At 35.5% G+C, this 22,263-nt stretch overlaps 3 protein-coding genes and 1 pseudogene across 5 annotated transcripts in view; all 4 read left to right on the forward strand.

The window, feature by feature from the left end:
- The window catches only part of LOC109111020 (hereditary hemochromatosis protein homolog), a 29,193-nt gene extending 16,705 nt beyond the window's left edge, over nucleotides 1-12,488 (forward strand). Inside the window, exons 1-12 of one of the 2 annotated variants that reach the window (XM_042745888.1) lie at nucleotides 3,196-3,427; nucleotides 3,713-3,985; nucleotides 6,798-7,058; nucleotides 8,040-8,321; nucleotides 8,494-8,589; nucleotides 8,673-8,717; nucleotides 10,747-10,830; nucleotides 10,972-11,034; nucleotides 11,116-11,154; nucleotides 11,242-11,307; nucleotides 11,402-11,440; nucleotides 11,597-12,488. In XM_042745888.1, coding sequence (XP_042601822.1) covers nucleotides 3,955-3,985; nucleotides 6,798-7,058; nucleotides 8,040-8,321; nucleotides 8,494-8,589; nucleotides 8,673-8,717; nucleotides 10,747-10,830; nucleotides 10,972-11,034; nucleotides 11,116-11,154; nucleotides 11,242-11,307; nucleotides 11,402-11,440; nucleotides 11,597-11,631 — 1,041 coding nt within the window. In that variant the 5' untranslated portion in view covers nucleotides 3,196-3,427; nucleotides 3,713-3,954 and the 3' untranslated portion in view covers nucleotides 11,632-12,488. Of the gene's footprint in view, nucleotides 1-3,195; nucleotides 3,428-3,712; nucleotides 3,986-6,797; nucleotides 7,059-8,039; nucleotides 8,322-8,493; nucleotides 8,590-8,672; nucleotides 8,718-10,746; nucleotides 10,831-10,971; nucleotides 11,035-11,115; nucleotides 11,155-11,241; nucleotides 11,308-11,401; nucleotides 11,441-11,596 lie in introns of those variants that run through there. The other variant, XM_042745887.1, reaches the window with a different exon arrangement.
- Nucleotides 1-22,263, forward strand: part of LOC109058809 — a 726,037-nt pseudogene that overhangs the window by 261,886 nt on the left and 441,888 nt on the right.
- LOC109045202 (solute carrier family 39 member 4) overlaps nucleotides 1-22,263 on the forward strand; it is a 668,471-nt gene that overhangs the window by 78,575 nt on the left and 567,633 nt on the right. The window lies entirely within an intron of this gene.
- rnf5 (ring finger protein 5) lies at nucleotides 13,007-19,159 on the forward strand. 2 transcript variants are annotated; one of them, XM_042745904.1, is made up of 6 exons: nucleotides 13,007-13,289; nucleotides 15,740-15,758; nucleotides 16,404-16,516; nucleotides 17,361-17,415; nucleotides 17,504-17,615; nucleotides 17,743-19,159. In XM_042745904.1, the coding sequence occupies exons 1-6, from the start codon at nucleotides 13,090-13,092 to the stop codon at nucleotides 17,859-17,861; spliced, it is 618 nt and encodes a 205-aa protein (XP_042601838.1). In that variant the 5' UTR covers nucleotides 13,007-13,089; the 3' UTR covers nucleotides 17,862-19,159. The 2 variants fall into 2 exon arrangements, with proteins under 2 accessions (XP_042601838.1, XP_042601839.1); XM_042745905.1 differs by having other exon boundaries at nucleotides 17,723-17,862.

The raw sequence follows: 22,263 nt of genomic DNA on the forward strand, positions 1-22,263 counted from the left end.
TATCAGGCTCAGCAATGGGAACAAAAATGGCACCTAGTTTTGCATGCCCTTTTTGGGTTTACTAGAAGAAAATATTTTATATGAAAAAACAATAAAAAGAGGTGACACAACTAAACCAGTAGCAAAGCACTTCAAATAATGTAATCATTCTGTCTTCTTTTCTATTTTTTGGTATTGAACATATAAAAATTCCAGTAAGAGGAGGTGATACGGATCTAATTAGGAAAAGGCATTTGGATTTTCTATTTAAAAAGTTTGTTCCCTCTTGGGATGATTGAAGAACTTGTTTTACACTGCATTCAAAATTATTATGCAAGTGAAATATCAATAGGATTTCGGTACAATAAAGAGTCAGATTTTTGTTTGTTTGATTTTTCACATCTTTTTAGATAACTGGTATCCATCTCAGACAGATTTGCTCAATAGTTTGCCAGGTCTTCTTAGGTAAATGGAAACCCTACTTAAAGAGGTTGTTCCACATTATTAAGCAAGTCACAGTTCTCATGAAATATGGTGAGGAAGAAAGATCTTTCTGAAGATGAAAAGTATGAAAAAATGCAATGCCTTCAAAAGGCACCAAAACAAACAATATTTTGTGAAAAGCAAATAGAGATTACTGAACTGTCAAAAGATTTGTGAATGACTTAGAGCACAGAAGATCTTGGTCAGATAAAGATTTATTATGGAAAGTTTCTGTCAAACAAATGACCTGTATTGTAATGGCAGCTGTAAAAGAGCCACTGCTGAGCGGCAGACAGATGTTTGAAGCTACTGGAGTCTCAAGATCCTCTCCATGCAGACTGACACTTGTGTGTAAATCTGCGATTCAGTCACTGCAACCAAACCTCACAAAGAGAACCCTCTTTTAAGTCACTTTTTATATTTGGTTATATTCTTCAAAATGAGATACTAGTAATACGTTACTGCCGTGATTATTCAACATTATTCCACACCGATCTGCACAATGCTAACAGCCAAAACCTGGAATAAAAACAAAATTATTTTACTGGAACAAAATAATGTAAAAGCAATTGTTTCAGCTGGAGAGCAGTGATGTGTGAACTGAATTTGGAGAAAGTACAGTGTGTTACAGTGAAGTTATTGACAAATTTTGTCCAATAACAATGACTATTTTTCATTTAGAATAATCATAAAAATTATTCAAAAGCGATTATTGTCAAAATATGTGTTGTAGTATAACCAGCAGGAGAGCAGTCATGTGAATTTGGAGAGAGTAAAGTGTGTTACAGTGAAGTTATTGACTATTTTGTCCAATAACAGTGACTTTATTAAATACTTTTTAAATAATCATAAAAAAAAATTGCAAAAGCAATTATTTTCAAAATAAGTATTGTAGTATAACCAGCTGGAGAGCAGTGATGCGTGAACTGAATTTGGAGAAAGTGCGTTACAGAGAAGTTATTGACTATTTGTTATAATAAAAAATAAAAAAATCATTAAAAATGTGTAAAAGCAATTATTTTCAGAAATAACTGTTGTAGTATAACCAGCAGGAGAGTAGTGATGTGTAAACTGAATTTGGTGTGTTACTGTGAAGTTATTGAGTGTTTTATTAGTAACATTTTCATCACGTTCAGTGTTGCAAACTTGGCGACTTTTCAGACCACTTTAGTGACTTTTTTCCAAAAAAGCGACTAGCGACAAATCTAGCGACTTTCTTGGAAAAACCTTATTTACCCTGCGTTCCATTCGGAAGGGCTCATCCCTATGCCCTAATCCCTAATCCCTTCAAAGGGTTTACCCTCCGGAGTGAGAGCTTCGAAGGGTTGAAGGGTGTAGGGGACCAAACAACTGTTTCTTGAAGTGCCCTTCTAGGTCATCATCACGTGCCCACACGAAAGTGCCGTCATCATCAGAATCAGAATCAGAATGAGCTTTATTGCCAGCAAAATTTGTCTTAATGTGTAACTATGATACCCCAAAACTCCCTGTCAAGCTATCTAACTTTCACCAACAGGTTCTTCTGGCATGGACTCTTATTTAAAAACATAACTTTTCTCCCCACCGGTGTTACATATGGAACAATAGGAATATTTTATTTAAGAATAAATCTTTGTTCAATTATCAGTGGTTCAGTAACGGAATATTTCATGTTTAGTCAGCTCTTTAACAAGGATGGTCTGCTTTTTAGATATACAGAATTTCTTTTAGAATATAATATACCTGTAACTCCTAAAGAGTTTGCAGCTGTTATGGATGTAATTCCATCTGGCATATGCACGCTTTTTAAAAATGATACTCCGTCTATAGTTCAGTTCCCTTTCCTGAACCCGTTAACACGCCTATTGGTGAAATATGTTTCACTGGGAAAAAAGGAAGAAATTATAAAATAAGAACTTTATTCCTTGAGAACATTGTCTCTGCCCCTCCTGCAGTCTCATATTGGAACAACCTTTTTGATAAATTTAAATTGGAAAAATATATGGTCCATGCAACAAAAACTTTTCCTCACTAACAAAATAAAATAAATAACTTTTAAATTACTCCATAATATTTACACTGTCAAACATATTCTTAAGAAAAAAATTTGGATCAGATTTTGACACTAAATGCTCCTTTTGTCAGAATAATACTGAAACACTTTTTCATCTGTTTTGGTCGTGCAACTATACTTTTCAGCTTTGGAAAGATGTTAGTTATTTTATTTCAAGTACTATCTTACAAGTTTTTTCAGTGAATCCTAAATCTGTTATTTTCGGTTTCTTTGAAGCGGATTCAAATGCCTGCTTTATTATAAACTTAATTCTCTTTCTATGTAGATTTTATATTCATAAATGTAAGTTTTCAAACTGTAAACATAATATAAAACATTATTTACTTACAATTTCACTCTCAGTTAACAAAAAAGCTCTCAAAACATGTACAGTTTGCACAGCCTACAAACTCTTTGCTGTATTTAATGTGTAATTTGTATTAATTTGCGTGATGCCCTCTTATCTCCTTTTATTTTTCCCCTTTGTCTTTTTTTACGTTTTTTCTGCTTTGAACTACTGATTGTTGGGTTTTTATTTTATCTGTTCTATTGTTGTTATTCTGAATTGTTATGTTTTAATTTTTTTTTTAACGACTGCACTAATGATGTCATCTAGCGACATTCAGTGACTTTTCCGGCGGGGTTCAGCTACTTTCCATTGAAAGTCTCACAGACGTCAGCGCACTGAGATCAGCGTATTTTGTACAGAGCGGATGAAAGCTTGTTTTGAGGAAAACTCGCTTGTAGCACGTTTTCTACGTCACTACGAAAGAAAAGAGGCGTCGATTGTGTAGTAAAAACATTTTGCTCGTGAGTTATTGATACGGAAAAGTCAAATCTATGAATATCTTTCCAGCAGAAAAAGAGAAAAATCTACAATGAACTCGGTCAAAATTCTCCTCCTGATATCCACTATTTTTCCATCTCAGAGTGGTAATATAACTCATTTTTTCTGTATTTTGATGTGAACTTTGTAGTTATATTAGTGGATTATAACACATTCAAATTGAAGTAAATAGATTCATGTTCCAAATGAGTTGTTATTGTTGAGACTGAGAATGCTAAAAAAAATTAATAATTCTGTGTTTTCAGATTATTACCGTACCAATTTTTAAACCAATCGTTCCTTAACTCTTTTCAGTGTTTAGCCTACTCTTTTGCCTTTGCATTGGACTGGTTTGTTTTGTTTGAACGTGTTTCTTCTACCTCTCATTTCAGAAATATGTTCTCTGTACTACACGTATAGCGCCACATTAAAACCTCTTATCTCTGAAGACATTTATGAATTTTACAGCTCAGTTGAACTCAGTGACATAGAGATGAATTTCTGTAACAGTGTGAATAAAGCAAAATTCTTGACAAAGTTGTGTGAGGAATCTAAGAGACTCTTTTAAAGTGAAAGTGATGAGCTGCGTTATAAACGAGAGTGGCTTCAAAACAACCTCAGCTCTCTGAGACACATGAGAAAAGAAAACAGGACAAACCACACAGGTAATTATGTGTTAGGGAACAGGTAAGATACCATGTATCATTCATTCTTTCATTAAACAGCCTGGAAAAGGTTTAATATTGTGAGCATCTGAATGTAGTGAAACAAATATTTTGTCATAATGTTTATAGCAGTGGTTAAGAATTAACGCTTCATTAACGCCAAACAAGTGACTCTAAGCATGCTGAGGTTTAAAATACAGTTAGTAAAGCATCATCACACAACGTTTTCACCATTACGAGTCTTTAATAGCTTGAATGAACAACTCAGGGACTCACTCATTAGATGCTCACTACTGGCACCTACTGGCGTTTTGATTTAGTTTTAAAGTATCATTTCCACCATCATTTCTTGTTTGTGTATTCCAAAAAATATTTAAAACACTCTCATAACATCATTCAGTGCAATCGTATTTTTTCAGTGTTAATGATTTGATAATTTGATAACGTAGAGATAACGATAATCCCATTATTATAATTGAATTTATAGATTAAATGTAAGAATTTGAAATGAAAGATGAAGTATTAATGAGGTTAGGGGGAAAATGCCCTCTGTAAAAGTAAAAAAATGCCCTTGGATTAAACATAAAAAACATGCAGATTTATATGTAACAGCTGATAGAAAACTGATAAGAATATTGCTTCAGATTAAATCATATTTTATGATTCTTTTGTTTTGTTTTGTTAAAAGTTTTTGTTGTGTGTGTACTGTGTATATTTATTATGTACTGTATATATAAATACACAAAATGCATGTATGTATAAGTATATCTATGTATATTTAAGAAAAATATGTTATATTTCTATATTAAATATATTTTATATAATATAAATTATATAAAAATATACATGTAAATATTTTCAAAATATATACTGTATGTGTGTGTATTTATATAATAAATATACACAGTACACACACATATATTACGTAAGCAAAAACTTTTATTTTGGATGCGGTTTATTGCATATGATATTCTTATCATTTGACAGCACTAAAATATATATAAGCCTCAACCCATAGAGCCCCCACCACCACCACATATCAAATCCCAATTTGACCCCTGTATATATCGAAGTAGTGGTGGGCCACCTGGACCAAAAAATGCCAGTCCAGCCCTGAATATATATATAGTATGATGAAATTTCCTGTATTAAAGGGATAGTTCACCCAAAAATCAAAATTATGTCATTAATGACTCACCCTCATGTCGTTCCAAACCCGTGAGACCTCCGTTCATCTTCGGAACACAGTATAAGATATTTTAGATTTAGTCCGAGAGCTTTCTGTCCCTCCATTGAGAATGTATGTACGGTATACTGTCCACGTCCAGAAAGGTAATAAAAACATCTTCAAAGTAGTCCATGTGACATCAGAGGGTCCGTTAGAATTTTTTGAAGCATCGAAAATACATTTTGGTCCAAAACATATCAAAAACTACGACTTTATTCAGCATTGACTTCTCTCCCGGGTCTGTTATGAGCGCGTTCACAGCACATCCGGTTCGCGAATGAATCACTCGATGTAACCGGATCTTCTTAAACCAGTTCACCAAATCGAACTGAATCGTTTGAAATGGTTCGCGTCAACAATAAGCATTAATCCACCAATGACTTAAGCTGTTAACTTTTTTTAACATGGCTGACACTCCCTCTGAGTTAAAATAAATCAATATCCCGGAGTAATTCATTTACTCAAACAGTACACTGACTGAACCGAGCCAGATAACGAACGATACATTGACTCGTTCTCGACTCAAGAACCGTTTCAGTCGGACGCATCCGATTCGAGAACCGAGGAGCTGATGATACTGCGCATGCGTGAAGCAGACTGACACACAGCGCGTCTCAACTGAACTGGTTCTTTTGGTGATTGATTCTGAACTGATTCTGTGCTAATGTTATGAGCACGGGTAAACCGAAGGCTTGAATCAAGGACAATCATCGCCAATGAAGTCATTACGTCGAGCGCAAAAGAACTGGTGAACCGTTTTCGGTCAACCGGTTTATTGAATCAAACTGTCCGAAAGAACCGGTTCGCGGAGAAGAACAGAACTTCCCATCACTACCGGTGATCCGAAAAACCGATGCAACCGGTTCTTGACTCGAGAACGAGTCAATGTTTCGTTCGTTATCTGGCTCGGTTCAGTCAGTGTACTGTTTGAGTAAATGAATTACTCCGGGATATTGATTTATTTGAACTCAGAGGGAGTGTCAGCCATGTTAAAAAAGATAACAGCTTAAGTCATTTGTGGATTAATGCTTATTGTTGACGCGAACCGTTTCAAATGATTCAGTTCGATTTGGTGAACTGGTTCAAGAAGATCCGGTTACATCGAGTGATTCGTTCGAGAACCGGATGTGCTGTGAACGCGCTCATAACAGACCCGGGAGAGAAGTCAATGCTGAAAAATAAAGTCGTAGTTTTTGATATTTTTGGACCAAAATGTATTTTCGATGCTTCAAAAAATTCTAACGGACCCTCTGATGTCACATGGACTACTTTGAAGATGTTTTTATTACCTTTCTGGACGTGGACAGTATACCGTACATCAATGGAGGGACTGAAAGCTCTCGGACTAAATCTAAAATATCTTAAACTGTGTTCCGAAGATGAACGGAGGTCTTACGGGTTTGGAACGACATGAGGGTGAGTCATTAATGACATAATTTTGATTTTTGGGTGAACTATCCCTTTAACAAAAACTAAATAGTTTTGTTACTGACACATCTTACCCCATTCTACCCTATTTGTAATGTTTTTAAATAATATCATGTCACATTTTGTGGTCTTAACCTCGTGTATGTGTTTCTCTAGATCTTCATATTCTTCAGTGGAGACACGGCTGTGCAGCTGAATGTCACTCTAATGGTTTAGTAACATTTCTTCAAGGCACTGATGAATACGCCTATAATGGAGAGACCTTGACCTTTAACCTCTCTAAGCACTGGAAACCTTTAGTCCTTGAGCACGGCATCATCTGGAACAGAGAATCAGTTTCCCGCCTGGAGAGGAAATGTGTGGAAACGTTAACCAGCCTCAGTGAACTTCAACGAGAGGGAAAGGTCATCAAGAAAGGTGAGTTTGTAACACTTCCGCTCATAGCTTCCACTCATCCACTCATACAAAAGAATCTGCAGGAAAGTTAACATCAGCTGAATTTATTTATTTTGCTATCAGTTTACTTTTAATTTTAGCCAAATTATTTTTATAATTGAAATTTTCATGACTGTTTCCCACCCACTGACCCTTGGTGCATTTTTTTTTTCACTCATCTACCCTTCAGTGTCAGGCCAGCCTCTTTGTAAAGCTTGTGACAGATTCATAAATAAGTTTAAATCAGGTTTAAATAAATCTTGTTGAAAAAAAACTGAGCTACTGGATTCTAATGTTAGGAATTTAAAGAAGTGTCTTCAGAAGGGAAGCTGCTCTGCACAGACATGAACAGCACAAGACTTTACACACTTTATCGCATTTTACTCTTATTGGTAGTTCTGCTGTCAATAACAGGGCCGCATCAATCTCAGTAGCATTTTTTTTAGTCCAATATAAATTAAATACACAATACAGTGCCCTCTTTCAAAAATTAAAACAAAAAAGAAAAAAAAATTAAAGCCGATATTTCTCTGAAAGATATGCATTGCACATTTATTGCTTTGTTTAATACTCTATGTGTCCTCCAGGGTCAGTTAGGTGTTGATTTGGCTTTTGGCTTGTGTATCACCTTTTGCTTCTGTCCCATAATGTAATATCAGACTGGCTGATAGTGAGATCAGGATCTTTGTGTTACACTGTCTGTTGTAGGGCTCCTTGTTCATACAAAAATCTCATTGGATTACAATATTTGCAGAAGGAATGTTTGGAAATTTAAAAGCAAAAGATATGAAAACTGTCTTAAAAGTTTTTGTGAAGCATCTAATGTGCTAGAGACTTACATGTGCCACAGTACTCTACGTAACAGCATCAACCTGTCTGAAATCAAAAGGAAGAATCCATCATTATATCAGTTACTGATAAATTAATTCAGTTCATCTGTCTGTCTGTCTGTGTATCCTGCAGCTCTACCTGATATTTACTTCTTTGTAAAAGCGTCTGGATCTTCAGAGCAGCAGGTTCTGGTGTGTTTGGCCACAGGCTTCTACCCTAAACATGTGCAGATGGAGATCAGACGCGATCAGACACGGTTACCTGATGAGCAGCTGAACTCAAGTGGAATCAGATCAAACGCAGACGGATCCTTTCAGCTGAAGAAGAGCCTGAAGATCCTGCCGTCTGAAAGATCTCGCTATCAGTGTGTGGTGACTGAATGGATTCTGCCCATCACATATATGGCCTATAGAGGTGATGATAGTACTACTGTCTAGTCATGTAGAATTGGCTTAGTTTGTTTGAATGTTGTTGGACTGATCATCTAGGTTTCATAAGATCACTCCATTATTAGTGTTACATTTGAATTTGCACAATTAATCTAATCTAACTTTATGCATAATGGATTTTTTTTGTTCTGTGACAGGTGGAGTCCTGCTGTACATTGTAATTTTAGTCAGTTTGATTGTTGTTCCCATTGTTCTCACAATTTATCTACTGATAAAATATATTAAACATCCAAGTGAGTATTATTTAAGTAAATTAAAGTCATAAATATGAATAGAATAGGAGAATGACTGTCTGTGTTAATGTTTACAATTTCAGAAAAGCAGAAAACACCGAAGACACCATCACAAGTGAAACTGTTGAGTGAGTCTGACACTTCTAAAAGTTACTTAATAAAACACAACACATATGTCCATATGTCTCTTAAAGGAGTTTTTGACTCTACTAAAGCATAAAAATACCATATGTTTGCAGATATTTAAGAAACATGCTGTTAACGTACTTGTTTACCTGAAAAACAATGCTACAGTCAGTTATTCTCCTTTGAAATGTGTGTTCCGGGCAGGAATGTCGGTCTCTGTTTTGGTTTGTGAAACCCACCCACTGCCAGTTTACCCAACTGTATTTCGGCACCCCGGGTTTCCAATTGGCGGAAAACACAGTGTATTTAATTTCAGTCATCATCAAGTGGGCTCTTTCTTGTTGGTGTTGTCAATCTGTATGAGGAGGAGGGGCCTGGTGAAAACAAAACATCTCCAGTATTTTGAATTTGAACTGCAATACCTAGTTCAACCACTCGGTGTCAATCCTACATAGAGCACCTTTAAAGGAACACTCCACTATTTTTGAAAATAGGCTCATTTTCCAACTCCCCTAGAGTTAAACAGTTGAGTTTTAACCTTTTCCAGGGGGGCAGGGTTTGATATTTTATTGAAGCATCCCCGGGCGCCGCATTTTGATGGTAGTGAACGAGTTGCTGTTTTGGTTAGATTGACTCCAATTCTTTTTGGATTCAATTTGATAGCGTTTATTTTTGCGTCACTTTGACAGCGAATAACTTTACATCTGAGGAGTTTTTCTAAAGAAACACGAAAATGTATAAAAGGCTCCATTACCTTGTATCTCACGTTATGACCCCGTAGAAGCAGTTTTTGTAAAAATAGGCTAACGATTGCGTCATAACCTGCGATTCTCTGTCGCACAGTAGAGAAATTACCGTATGGACAGGAGGAGAAGCTCGCAGGCAATCTTTTACTGTCTATGAGGCAATCAGGGGCATTGTGATTATGCAAAATGGCAAAATAATTAATCAGAATACTTACCAAAATTTGCTCCTGTTCACGCTCGCCGTCTCTGCAAGATTTGGTGGGTGATTCAGATTTCTCTTGGCACAGCTATTAGAAGACTTACAATTGTCAGACAGGTTGCTCACGTCACATCTACGTCATCATACGCTCGAACCCCAGGAAGTGCGTGCTTCTAATTGATTTCACTTGTCTCCGTTGAATCCAATGGGGTCGCTGTGTCCATTTCTTTTACTGTCTATGACGTTTTCGAATCCATTCAGCCGATCTCTGGGTCTGGCGGTAGCACTTTTAGCTGCAGCTTAGTATAGATCATTGAATCTGATTAGACCATTAGCATCTTGCTCAAAAATGACCGAAGAGTTTCGATATTTTTAAGTTTGTGTAGTTGCAGGGGTTGCTGGGGACTATTTTCAGGCGCTGCGTAATATCGTTCTGCCTGCTGCACCCATGGTACAGCAGGAAGGTTCCTTGATTATTACGCCGGAATGGGAGTATAGTTCCTAGCCATATGGGCCTAGAAAATCACAACTTTTCATTTTCCATCAGTCTTATTACACAATGTAACTACAGAAGAGTCAAGTTTTAATTAGGAAAAATATTGAAACTCTTTGGTCATTTTTGAGCGAGATGATAAGATCTATGCTAAGCTGCAGCTAAAAGTGCTACCACCAGACCGGCTGAATGGATTCGAAAACGGTAAAACTCAACTGTTTAATTCTAGAAGAGTTGGAAAATTAGCCTATTTTCGAAAAAAGTGGAGTGTTCCTTTAAATTTGGATTAATTTCTTGGTCTTGAAAGTGAATTATTCACCACTCAAAACAGATTGTGGTCATTCCTCAGACATTAATGCTTGCATCAAAGACTATCAATACACAATGAATATTGCTTTGGATTAAATATAAATGAACTGAGATGGTGACCGGAAATTTACTTAAGAAGTCCAAAATGAAAACCCCTTGCATTTAACATTTGGTTTACTGTCACTTTACAACCTCACTGTGTCCAGGATGAAATGCATTAACATGTTCAATAACCATGTACTAATAAACCACTTTATTTCTTCTGAACTCTCCATCGGGACCAGAAACACGTGCAGATTTGGCTGCTGCTTTAAATGCTTCTTCAGATGAAGAAAACGCCACAGATGACAGTATGGAGGAGGTTCAGAGTAGGTCCTGAACAGACACTAATACACACACTAACAGTGTTTCTACACTTCTGTCTCTCTTAGAAATGGATGCTGCTTCAAACACTTTTTCAGAGGTTTTTCAGGTCTGTTTCATTAATGGATCTTCTGTGTGTCTTTCAGTTGAGGAGCTTCATGAAACTCAAAGTCTTTGTGAGGCTAAAGAGACTCCAGCAGCAGCTCGAGGTCAGAACATCTGAATTCATTTAGCTGAATTCATCATCACTCACTCAGTGTCTTAAACGTGTGCTGCGATGACTTTTCTAGGTGCAATGGGCTCTAAAAACATCTCTCTGCCTAATTTTGGTGAGTTAAAAGGGTTTTACAGTTTTTGTTTTTAATCAAACAGCCACTGAATGTGAAATTTGTTTTTTTTTTTTTGTTGTTTTTTAGCCATGAAGAGAGAAGATACCGATCAGAACACTGTGACTCAGAATGCACTCTTGTTACCACTGCAAAGTATGATTTATACTTTCTCTTCAAATTACACTGACCTCATATTTGCAGTATTTGTATTGCTTTTAAAGATGCTGTTTCACATTCTGTGTTTCAGGGAACTGCAGATCCAAGACCATTTCAATGCCAGCTCTAGGTAATATTTGGTCATTGAAACAAAATATATAAAAAATAAACATTTAAGATGTATTTACATTTTAAATGTAGTTTATGTTTAATATTGGTGTTTAAGAAAATGAAGAAAAGTACAGAATTGAATGACTGTAAATTAACAGTTTGGGGTTTTCTTCAGCTCTAGAAAGAAAGGACAACAGTGACTCCAGCTAGAAGATCAAGTGATATCTCATGGGTGTTTTGATGATTTTCCATCATGAATGTCAAAAGCACATGAACATATTAGTCATATGTGCTTCATATTTACTTTCCACAACATCCACACAGCTTCCACTCTATAAATCGGTCAGAAACTGGATTATCCATATAGGCATGTGCAGTGTCATTCTCTAGCATGAAATTAAACACTTTCATTGTGTCGAAACCTTACCGTTTTTTTTATTTAAGATAAAATACAGCCATTGTACTGGTATCATTAATTTGAAATTGGATTTTTATTTGCATAGAAGATCATAATGAATCTAAATATATTGAGAATTCTGTGTGTTACTGTAAGGTTGTTATCATCATTTACATGTCATAATTTAGCTGACACTTTTATCCAAAGCAACTTATATGTTCTTTGGATTCGTTTACAGACTCAGGGTTCCCATTGTTATGAAAAAAAAAAAAATTTGAAGTGTCTGGTGATTTTAAAATTGTGATGTCCTTATTCTAAGAATGATTCAGTGTGGATTTTACAGCAGTTAACAAAGTAAGAGTTGGTGTGTTTTTTTGTTATTCAAGAGCTTTTATAAATGGAGCAGTGTTTCTATATTGCTTTCTTAATGTAAGCAGCAGAGGGGCAGCATGATCATGTGTGCATTCTGTGAAACCCATGAAGCTTTGTGTCTGCTTTTAGTCCGGATTTGTACTTGTGATCTGCATAGCCTAGTGTTCACAGATGTATTAACTTATCACTGTATCTTCAGTCAGTTGCACCGATCGACTGCTGAAATGTCAAATTTGAACCCAACTGTTTGCATTTATATAGAAATAACCCAATAAAGGTTGAGAATAACCCATCAAGAGATCCAGTGGCCTGTGTTTAACCCAGATATTAGGTACGACACACAATCCAACTGTTTTAAAGCATAGGAAAACATAATTAATTTGTGTTTCCTGCAAGCAAAATTTTGCATACATGGACAAAAAATGTACTGGCTCTAAATCTATCTGTTCTTTAGTCAAAGTTGATAATATATGGAAACTATCTAAAGTTCTATCAATCCTAAAGAAGTGAAAACGGTATCTCTGTGTTCATCCTATGTGGCGGTGTAACTTTTTATTTAGGCTATTTATTTTTGTTAACCAGGCAACATATTTACATCTTTGTATACTTATTTTTTTTTATTATTATTATTATTATTATTATTATTATTATTATTATTATTATTATTATTATTATTTTTTTTTTTTTTTTGTTTTTGTTTTTGTTGTTATTATTATTCTGTATATTTTTATTATTATTATTATTATTATTATTATAACAACAATTATCGCTCAAACCCCGCCCACCCGACGCAAAAGCGGAAGTGCTCTCTCGGAGTGGGAGGAGCTGGTGACTAGTGGCGTCACGTCTGCGCGAGAGCGATACGCAGGAAAGGCTACGCGCAGTGCGAGCGTGAGAGGATGGAGGCCGCAGAGCAGCAGCGGAGCTCGAGTGACGGCGCGCCCGCCAGAGGAGCGGGACTCCCGGGCAGCGGGGGCGGAGCAGGTCCGGGAGGAGGCGCGGAAGGCGAGCGGGACAGAGATCGAGCCACTTTTGAGTGCAACATCTGCCTGGACACCGCGCGGGACGCGGTCATCAGCCTCTGCGGACATCTGTTCTGGTACAACCTATCGATAATCGATCGTCTCCAGTATCATAACAGTATGAGTGAGTGCTTTAAAACACAGTGACTGACAGTTCGACACGAGAGAGACCCTCTGCCACAGTAACCAAGGCTAGTTTCGCCTGGCATTTGTTATTTACTTACGTAAAACTGCAGCAATACAAGCACAACATTTCAGAGAGAGAGAGAGAGAAAAAACAAGGATTGTTTGTCATGTTGACAGGGAAGTATCTGTCTCAGTTTCAAACCTTAAATTACTATCATAACCATAATAATACCACAGTTACTTCAGTTACTGTTTCTAGGGTATAAAAAAATAGACTTTAGCTCCAAGTACTAAAAAATACACCACGCTGATAACATCATAATGTTGTTGGGTGTGTGATTATGGTATAGTACCATTATATTACTGAACACAGTACTTTCTGTAAGCACAAAGAGAATTACTTCAGTTATTGCTACTATAGTAAATATTCTCTGAATATTCTGAACAAGCTCCTGCGTTCATTTTCAATTATTTTACAGACAGTATTAACATATTGTGTGTTACACTGCATCAGCAAAGTATTTCTTTGTTTGGGTGTGGTGTGGTGTTTTGGTGTAAATGCTTGTTTTGAGATGATTGACAGGAGGAGTGTTTTATTGTGCTGTTTTGGGACATTTTATTAAACTCTTAATCAACATTTGCATATGCATTTTATATTTTATTTGGTACTGTACATCAGGTGCTTATGGCTCATGTAGTGTGATAGTGAAACTTTGTTTTTCAGAGGCCCAAACTGAGCAAAAATATGATTTGATGCAGATTCTGATATTTATTTGGACAAACAAAGTAAGAATAGCTTGTAATGTAAATCAGTGAACTCTTTATAACAGTATAGCAGAAACTTACATAAAATGCACTTTATAATGCACTTTATATCTCTAATAATATTTCTTAGTAAGATATATAAATGCCTAGTTTTTTTGATTAAACCATATAATACAATGATAATTGAGGGATGAGCAAACAAATATTCCTCAAAAGCCTGATGATCATATTTGATTCATTTGAACATGATTTTCTTAATAAATGATAAGGATAATAAAAGGCCCTTTACTCACTTGAAAGTCTACACTATCAATCATATGACTGCGTGCAACAGGTTTGTCAGCAAAGTTTTGAGTAACAGATCGAAATCTGAATGATCTGCTAAGACGTTTCCCAAATAGATGTAAAAGTCACTGCATGTGTGTCTGATGAGTTCATTCGATTAAAGCAGGTTGTTTTCTGTGAAACAGTTACAGCAGAGTGTGTGTTTTGTGTAGTATCTGTGCTGTTAGCGTGAGATTATGGGGTTAATGAGAGATTAGACTCTATTGAAGGATTGAGGCCATAATGGAGGAGTAAGAATAGATGCACGCCACGTAATGCTGAGCCTGTGTGTGTGTGTGTGTGTGTGAGAGAGAGTGATTCATGTCAAACGTGTGCTTGTTTTGTAGTTGTGCAGATGTTTTGGACTGTGTTTGTGTGCATGACAAACGTCTGTTAGGTATTCAGTATTTGGATCAGCAGCACAACTGCTTTCTGTCTTGTCTTATATAATATTAGTTTAGAATTCATCATGTTTTGTACACTTAAAAATGCTGACATGACCTAACATGAAAGTTTTGAACATTTACTCTGAGATATGGAGTGAATCTCAATAAAACTATCTGTCTATTTCACCTCAACATTAATACAATGAGATATGGCATAAAGCATATAGGCCTAACACAATGCAATACAGAGATGATTGAGAGATGAATAAATAAACGTACATCAGAGGCCTGATGATCATATTTTGTTACGCACATTTCAACATGATTTTTATAAAAAAAAGTGTGATGGGAAAAAATTATGAAGTAAACCTAAGTTGCTAAAATTAATTTAATTTTTTTTTTTACCTGAAAATTATTTCAGTGAACCATCAATGAAAGTATTTTCATGATGATTGCAAACATTTATCCCATAAATTAAAAGTTAATTAAGAATTAAAAGTTGTATTTCTATTCTCTTTTATAAATGTGATAATATATCAATATTTTTGACATATTCCCATGGAAAAATATCACAGCGAATAAAGCCAAAATATAGCTATAAATTTTTTTTTAAAAAATAAAAACTTTTAAATGTATCTTCTTCTGGGGTGAATATAGTTTAGACTTGTTCTCCACAGGATTCATGAGATTCTCCATATTTCATGTTCCGCACCTTCTTGTATTTAATTTTCATGCTGAAGAAATTCTGAGAAATATGCAGAAAGATTCATACAGATGGGGTGGATGGATGTATTTTGCCAGATGCTCCTGAACGAGTTTTCTTACCATGAATTCTACTGGTTATTTTATAAACAGAAATGATTAATTTATTTACCTCATTTTTACCCCTCTCTCTCTGTTTCCTGGTTCTTCTGCTCCTCGTGCAGCTGGCCGTGTCTTCATCAGGTCAGTCTATTTTTTTTCTGGTTTGTTTGGTGATATTGGAGTTTGTTTTGTATTTGTTAGTTCAGTTTGTGTTTTTATGCTTACTTGTAAAATCAGATATTAAATTATTGTAATGTACAGTAGAAAGCTGGAGACACTTATACTTTTATAATCTGTCGAAGCAATAAGGTATAAAAATGAGCAAGGATGCATTAAATTGATCAAAAGTAACATGGAGACATTTATAATGTTTCAGAAGTTATTTTATTGCATATAAAAGATGTTCTTTTGAACGTTATATTCATCAGAGAATCCTGAAAATAAAATATATCAGTTTCCACAAAATATGAAGCAGCTCAACTGTTTTCAACATTAATAATAATCAGAATTTGTTCTTAAGCAGCAAATCAGTATATTAGAGTGATTTCTGAAGATCATGTGATGCTGAAGACTGGAGTAATGATGCTGAAAATACAGCTGCGAATCACAGGAATAAATAACATTCTATTATATATTCACATAGAAAACAGTTATTTTATATTGCAATAATATTTCACAATATTTCAGTTTTTACTGTATTTTTGATTAAATAAATGCAGTCTTGGTGACCGGGAGAGAATTCTTTCAGAAACATGGAATTATCTGTTGCTGTCCCGTGTGTTTCAGTGGCTGGAGACGCGTCCCAGCAGACAGCAGTGTCCCGTGTGTAAAGCAGGAATCAGTCGAGATAAAGTCATTCCTCTGTACGGCCGCGGCAGCACCAGCCAGGAAGATCCCAGGTACATATTTTATTTTATTTTATTTTATTTTATTTTATTTTATTTTATTTTATTTTATTTTATTTTATTTTATTTTATTTTATTTTATTTTATTTTATTTTATTTTTTTATTTTATTTTATTTTATTTTTTCCATATTTGATATTTGTGTAAAATTATTTTGGCTCTCCAATAAAATAACAAGGCATGAGTAGGTTGTCCAGGTACTCCATGATAACAGAAAATTGGGTTTTTAACAGATATTTGGGTTTTTTATTTTAATTGGTATATATATATATATATATATATATATATATATATATATATATATATATATATATATATATATATATATATATATATATATACACACACACATATAAAACAATGTTAATTAAACTAAATAGATATTACAAATGTTCTCTTGGCAATGAACTGTTGAAGCATTAAAATTACTAAATGGAATTAAAAAATTAAAACTGAGTATAATAACACTCGTATGCAAAATTTGGGCAAAATTTTGTGATTATATCTTTCTTTGTGATTGTCAATATGGCTGTATATTGTTCTTATTATTATTCAATAAAAATATGTAAAAATAAATAAACCCAAAATAAGTAGAACTAGTGGAATATTTTAATGTGAAATATAACAGGTATTTAAGAAAAATAATATTTTTATTTTATACTCCAGCGTTAAAATGACTATACTAGTATTTATGGTTGTCATAGTTACATCATTTTCAAATGTTACACAATCAAACTTTTTTGATAGAATGCTGCACGGAACAATGAAGACCTTCAGCTTGATGGTTTTACTCTTTTTCAAATGATGAGAAATGTCTCATTTGTGTCTGCGTGTTACAGATTGAAAACCCCCCCACGACCTCAGGGTCAAAGGACAGAACCAGAGAGCAGAGGAGTGAGTGTGTCCTTATGAACAACACTTGATCTGCTGCATCAGTATGCTGTGATTATGAATGTATGACAGTCATCATATCTGTCCGCAGGTGTTTCAGGGTTTCGGTGACACAGGGTTTCACATGTCTTTTGGAATCGGGGCTTTTCCCTTTGGTTTTTTCACCACAGTCTTTAACACCAACGATCCTTTTCAAAGACGAGGTCAGTGCTGCTGTTTGTCTTTATGAGACGCTCACTATTAATATTTCATTATCCAAATGCTCAGGCGTTAAGATCATGTCAGGTCTTACGAATGTTCGTTTTTAAAGCCGTGACTTGATCCCATCAGATCCTCATTACGGAGGAGATCTTCAAGCCGACGGCAACCCCAACAACGGCAACAACTGGCAGGACTCGCTCTTCCTCTTCCTGGCCATCATCTTCTTCTTCTGGATGCTGAGCGTGTGACGTCTGTGATTGAAGCGACAGCAACATGCATTCAGAAGATCAGCTGTCTGCATCTCATATACACACACACACACACTCACACACACATCAGTGTTGAGAGAGACAGTATTAATGATTAAACACTACAGAAGCTGATGAAGCAGCTCACAAAACAGCATATTTCACCTCAAAATCAATACAGACGCAATGAGAAATGATTGTGCACAAAGGTTTTTTGACCCTGAAACTGTTCTCGGTAGACCTGCATTCTAAAATTATTTTTCAGGATGATTAAACGAAAAAAAAAAAAGGCAGTTCAATCATTTCTTTTGTTTTTGGTTTGGAGTGAAATATGAGCTGAATATGCTTTTGTGAGATGCACACTTTATTTAAAATTTTTTCTTGTGAGATTTAGTTTAAAGGAACGTCGTAAAGGCACACGCTAGTCATAAGCTAATGGTGATCAGACGCTGAGGCGAGTCCTGGTTTAGACGTTCAGATCAGGACGAGCTTCAGTCAGGTCTGTTCAGGAAGTGTTTCCACAACAGTTCTATCTGCTGTGTGTTTGTTGTGTAAAGCAGACACGCGCCGTACGTCACAACTGTTATTAACCACCTGACTCACACGCATCCAGATAATGAGTGAAGACAGTGGGCAGAAAATTAAGCAAGCATTCAGTGAAGATCATATTGTTGTCAAGTCCTGAAAGATTATAAATAAGAATGTTAGAACAATTTTAAAAAAAGGGAGTTTAATTTTCATACACCCTTCAGAGTTCTCACAGGAGCGAGTGTGTATGTGAGTGTGTATATATGTGTATATATGGATATTGTATGTGATGTTTTCAAGCATCTCTCTGTCATTGGCTGTGACGTTTGATTGACAGCTGGGAGGTGATGGTTTGTAATCCTGTCGGTTTTAACTGTTTGTCAGTGTAACAAACATCCTGTGAACTAGAACATTTCTGCTGACTTCCTCTCTCTGCAAAGTGATTGGCCGGTTTGGACCTCCTGTGACCACGCCCACTTGTAAAATGTCGCAGCAGGGGTTGTGTTGATTGACAGCTGCTGGGCATAAAGAGGGCGGGGTTTATGCTCAGAATCCATTGATTCTGGATGATTTAGGGTGACTTTAGTTGAAATTTGCTCTTGTTTGTCTCTTTCCTTTTTGCATATGGCTGGTTAATTATGTTTGTAACAAGTTTTTTTGTCATAGGTATTTTGGTAGATTAATTGCATATAATTATTGTGCATATGGGGCAGAAACTAAAGTGGGTGTGGCCTGTTCTCTGCCACTTGAGAAATAAACATTTAATACAATCGGTGTGATGTTTGCATTTTGTGTGGGTGTGTGTGTGTGTGTGTGTGTGTGAGAGAGAGAGAGAGAGAGAGAGAGTGTGTGTGTGTGTGTGTGTGAGAGAGCGAGATAGAGAGTGAGTGTGTGTGTGTGTGAGAGAGAGAGAGTGAGTGAGTGTGTGTGTGTGAGAGAGAGGGAGTGAGAGTGTGTGTGTGAGAGAGGGAGTGAGTGTGTGAGAGAGAGAACGAGTGTGTGTGTGTGTGTGTGTGTGTGTGTGTGTGTGAGTGAGTGAGTGGGAGAGAGTGTGTGAGAGAGAGAGTGTGTGTGTTTGAGTGAGTGTGTGTGTGTGAGACAGAGTGTGTTTTGAGAGAGAGGGAGAGAGTGTGTGTGTGTGTGTGTGTGTGTGTGTGAGAGAGAGAGTGAGTGTGTGAGAGAGAGAAAGAGAGAGTGTGTGTGTGAGAGAGGGAGTGTGTGTGTGTGAAAGAGAAAGAGAGAGTGTGTGTGAGAGAGGGAGTGTGTGTGAGAGAGAGAGAGTGAGTGTCTGTGTGAGAGAGGGTGTGTGTGTGTGTGTGTGTGAGAGAGAGAGAGTGTGTGTGAGAGAAAGAGCGTGTGTGTGTGAGAGGGAGTGAGTGTGTGTGTGTGAGAGAGAGAGTGTGTGTGAGAGAGAGGGAGTGAGTGTGTGTGTGTGAGAGAGAGAGAGAGCGTGTGAGAGAGAGGGAGAGAGTGTGTGTGTGAGAGAAAGAGAGCGTGTGAGAGGGAGTGAGTGTGTGTGTGTGTGTGTGTGAGAGAGAGAGTGAGTGTCTGTGTGAGAGAGGGAGTGAGTGTGTGTGTGAGAGAGAGAGTGAGTGTGTTTAGGCCTATATATGAAAATAATACTAATACGTCTGATATCACCAGATGTATTGTACTGAAGTCAGAATGAGGTCATGTGATACATCTGCTTTTATATAGAGAGTAAGTTATATTATAACTGCAGCCTTGAGTGATTATGATCTGGTTTTAACAATTGGGTGACTTAATGGTGACTGAAACTGGTTCTGCTGGTTTGGAGTTGAAGGAAGCATTCAGGACAAATGTATATAAAGTATATTTAAGGCAGTTTATTTTATTACACACTCACTGTCTGTTTCTAAACAAAACTACAAAATAAACGATGCCTTGCTTTCGTTCAATGAAGAAATCCAGCTGTTATTTTCCATCAGTATCAGTCTGTATTGAAAACAAGCACTCGGTCATGTGCAACATTTTTTATTAAAATTATTGGCCTATGTCTTTAAATAAATATTCTCTGTTTATTTCCAGTTTACACTAAATCACACATTACTGAACAGAAAATCATATTATTGCATGCAACTATAAAAACATTCAAAACTGTGGCTTATGGAGTGTCACATATTCTCTCATATATTATAGCTTTAAAAACATTCTGCAGTCTTGGAAGAACAGATCTATAGTTATTAATCTGCACCAAAACCAGGCATTTGTATGTGCAATATAGCCTTAATGTGCACATCTCACATATTAAAAGGATAAACCAAATATATTACTATATTGATAATAATGGCTAATAATAAATGCTTTGGCTTACAGACATCTTCATCCAAGTTTCTTGCATATGCTTTGGATAAAAAATAAAATAAAATCAGTAAAAAGTTTAAGTAAAACGGTTTCCAGCAGTTTGGATGTGATTCTTAATCTTTGGTGGTTTTGATTGATGAGTTACACTTGATTCTGTTGAAATCAAAACAATGATATCGAGTCTCAGATATTCTCAGTAACATGTATAAGAAAAAAAGGAAATGTTTAAAAGCATCTGTACATGGATACACTGGGATCTTCACACTTCGGTTGAAAGTGACGGTGCTTGAGAGAATGAAGTCAGAAACCCTCGTCATCTTCATCGTCATCATCTTCATCAGCTCGTCTTGGGTGGTTTGTTCTTCTTGTTGAGGATCTTCATCAGGTTCTTGGACATGAAGTAGGGTTTCTGTGGACTGCCATCATTACGCTCCAGATCCTCCACTGAACGACAAAACACACAGTGAAACACACAACACCTCAAACCGTAAACTGACTGTATGTGACGTTATATATGTGTGATACTCACAGAAACACAGGAAGAGTGTGTCCACACCCATGTTATACACACTGAAGAAGCCGTGAGCGATCAGATACGCACCGAACACCACCGTCTGTCACACAGATAGATAGATAGATAGATAGATAGATAGATAGATAGATAGATAGATAGATAGATAGATATATTTTGATTGAATTTGGAAACACCCATTTCACTTCAAAATCAAATCAAAAAAAAAAATTCCATAAAAAATTGCATTTAAAATATTGACTATAATGTAAATATATAAATAAAATGACTTTTACACAAAATATATTTGTATTTTATAAAGTCTATTTTGCATCGAGAAGTTTCACTTCTAAGATCTTTTAAGGAAAGAGTTTAAGGTATATTTAGATTATAACCTCAAAATTAAAAATATATTTTTAAAAATGAATATTTTTTTTTTGCATATAATAAAAATAAAAATACATAAACTAAAAATATATATTTTTCATATTTTACGATCGCATTTAAGATATAAATAAAATAATTTTTATGCAAAATATAACTTTCCTTTATTAGGTCTAATTAACCTCCAGATGTTTTAGTATTAAGGATGTTTAAAGAAAGAGTTTGAGAGACATATTTAGATTTTGCACTTCATAAAAATACCAATTTCACCATAAAAACCAACCTACCAAACAAATAAATGAAATAAAAATATATATTTTTCCATAAATTTTGCATGAAAATGTTATTTATATATTTGCATTACAGTAATTATTTAAATGCAATTTTTATTAATTTTTTATTACGTTTATAGTAAGGCATCCAGATGTTTTATTTTTAAGATTGAGGCACATTTAAGTTTTTATTGAACCATGAAAACCTCCATTTCACCTCAGAATTAAATAACTTAAAGATATTTTGCATTTGCTGTAATGCAAATATATGAATAAAATAAAAAATAAACAAATATTTAGCATAAAAATTATTCTTTTTTGCATGTAGTTTTTTTACTTTTAAGGACTTTTTTTGTTTTGTTTGACTATTTTGTTTGAACTT

Source organism: Cyprinus carpio, chromosome B19, assembly GCF_018340385.1.
Source record: "Cyprinus carpio isolate SPL01 chromosome B19, ASM1834038v1, whole genome shotgun sequence".
Lineage (NCBI taxonomy): Eukaryota > Metazoa > Chordata > Actinopteri > Cypriniformes > Cyprinidae > Cyprinus > Cyprinus carpio.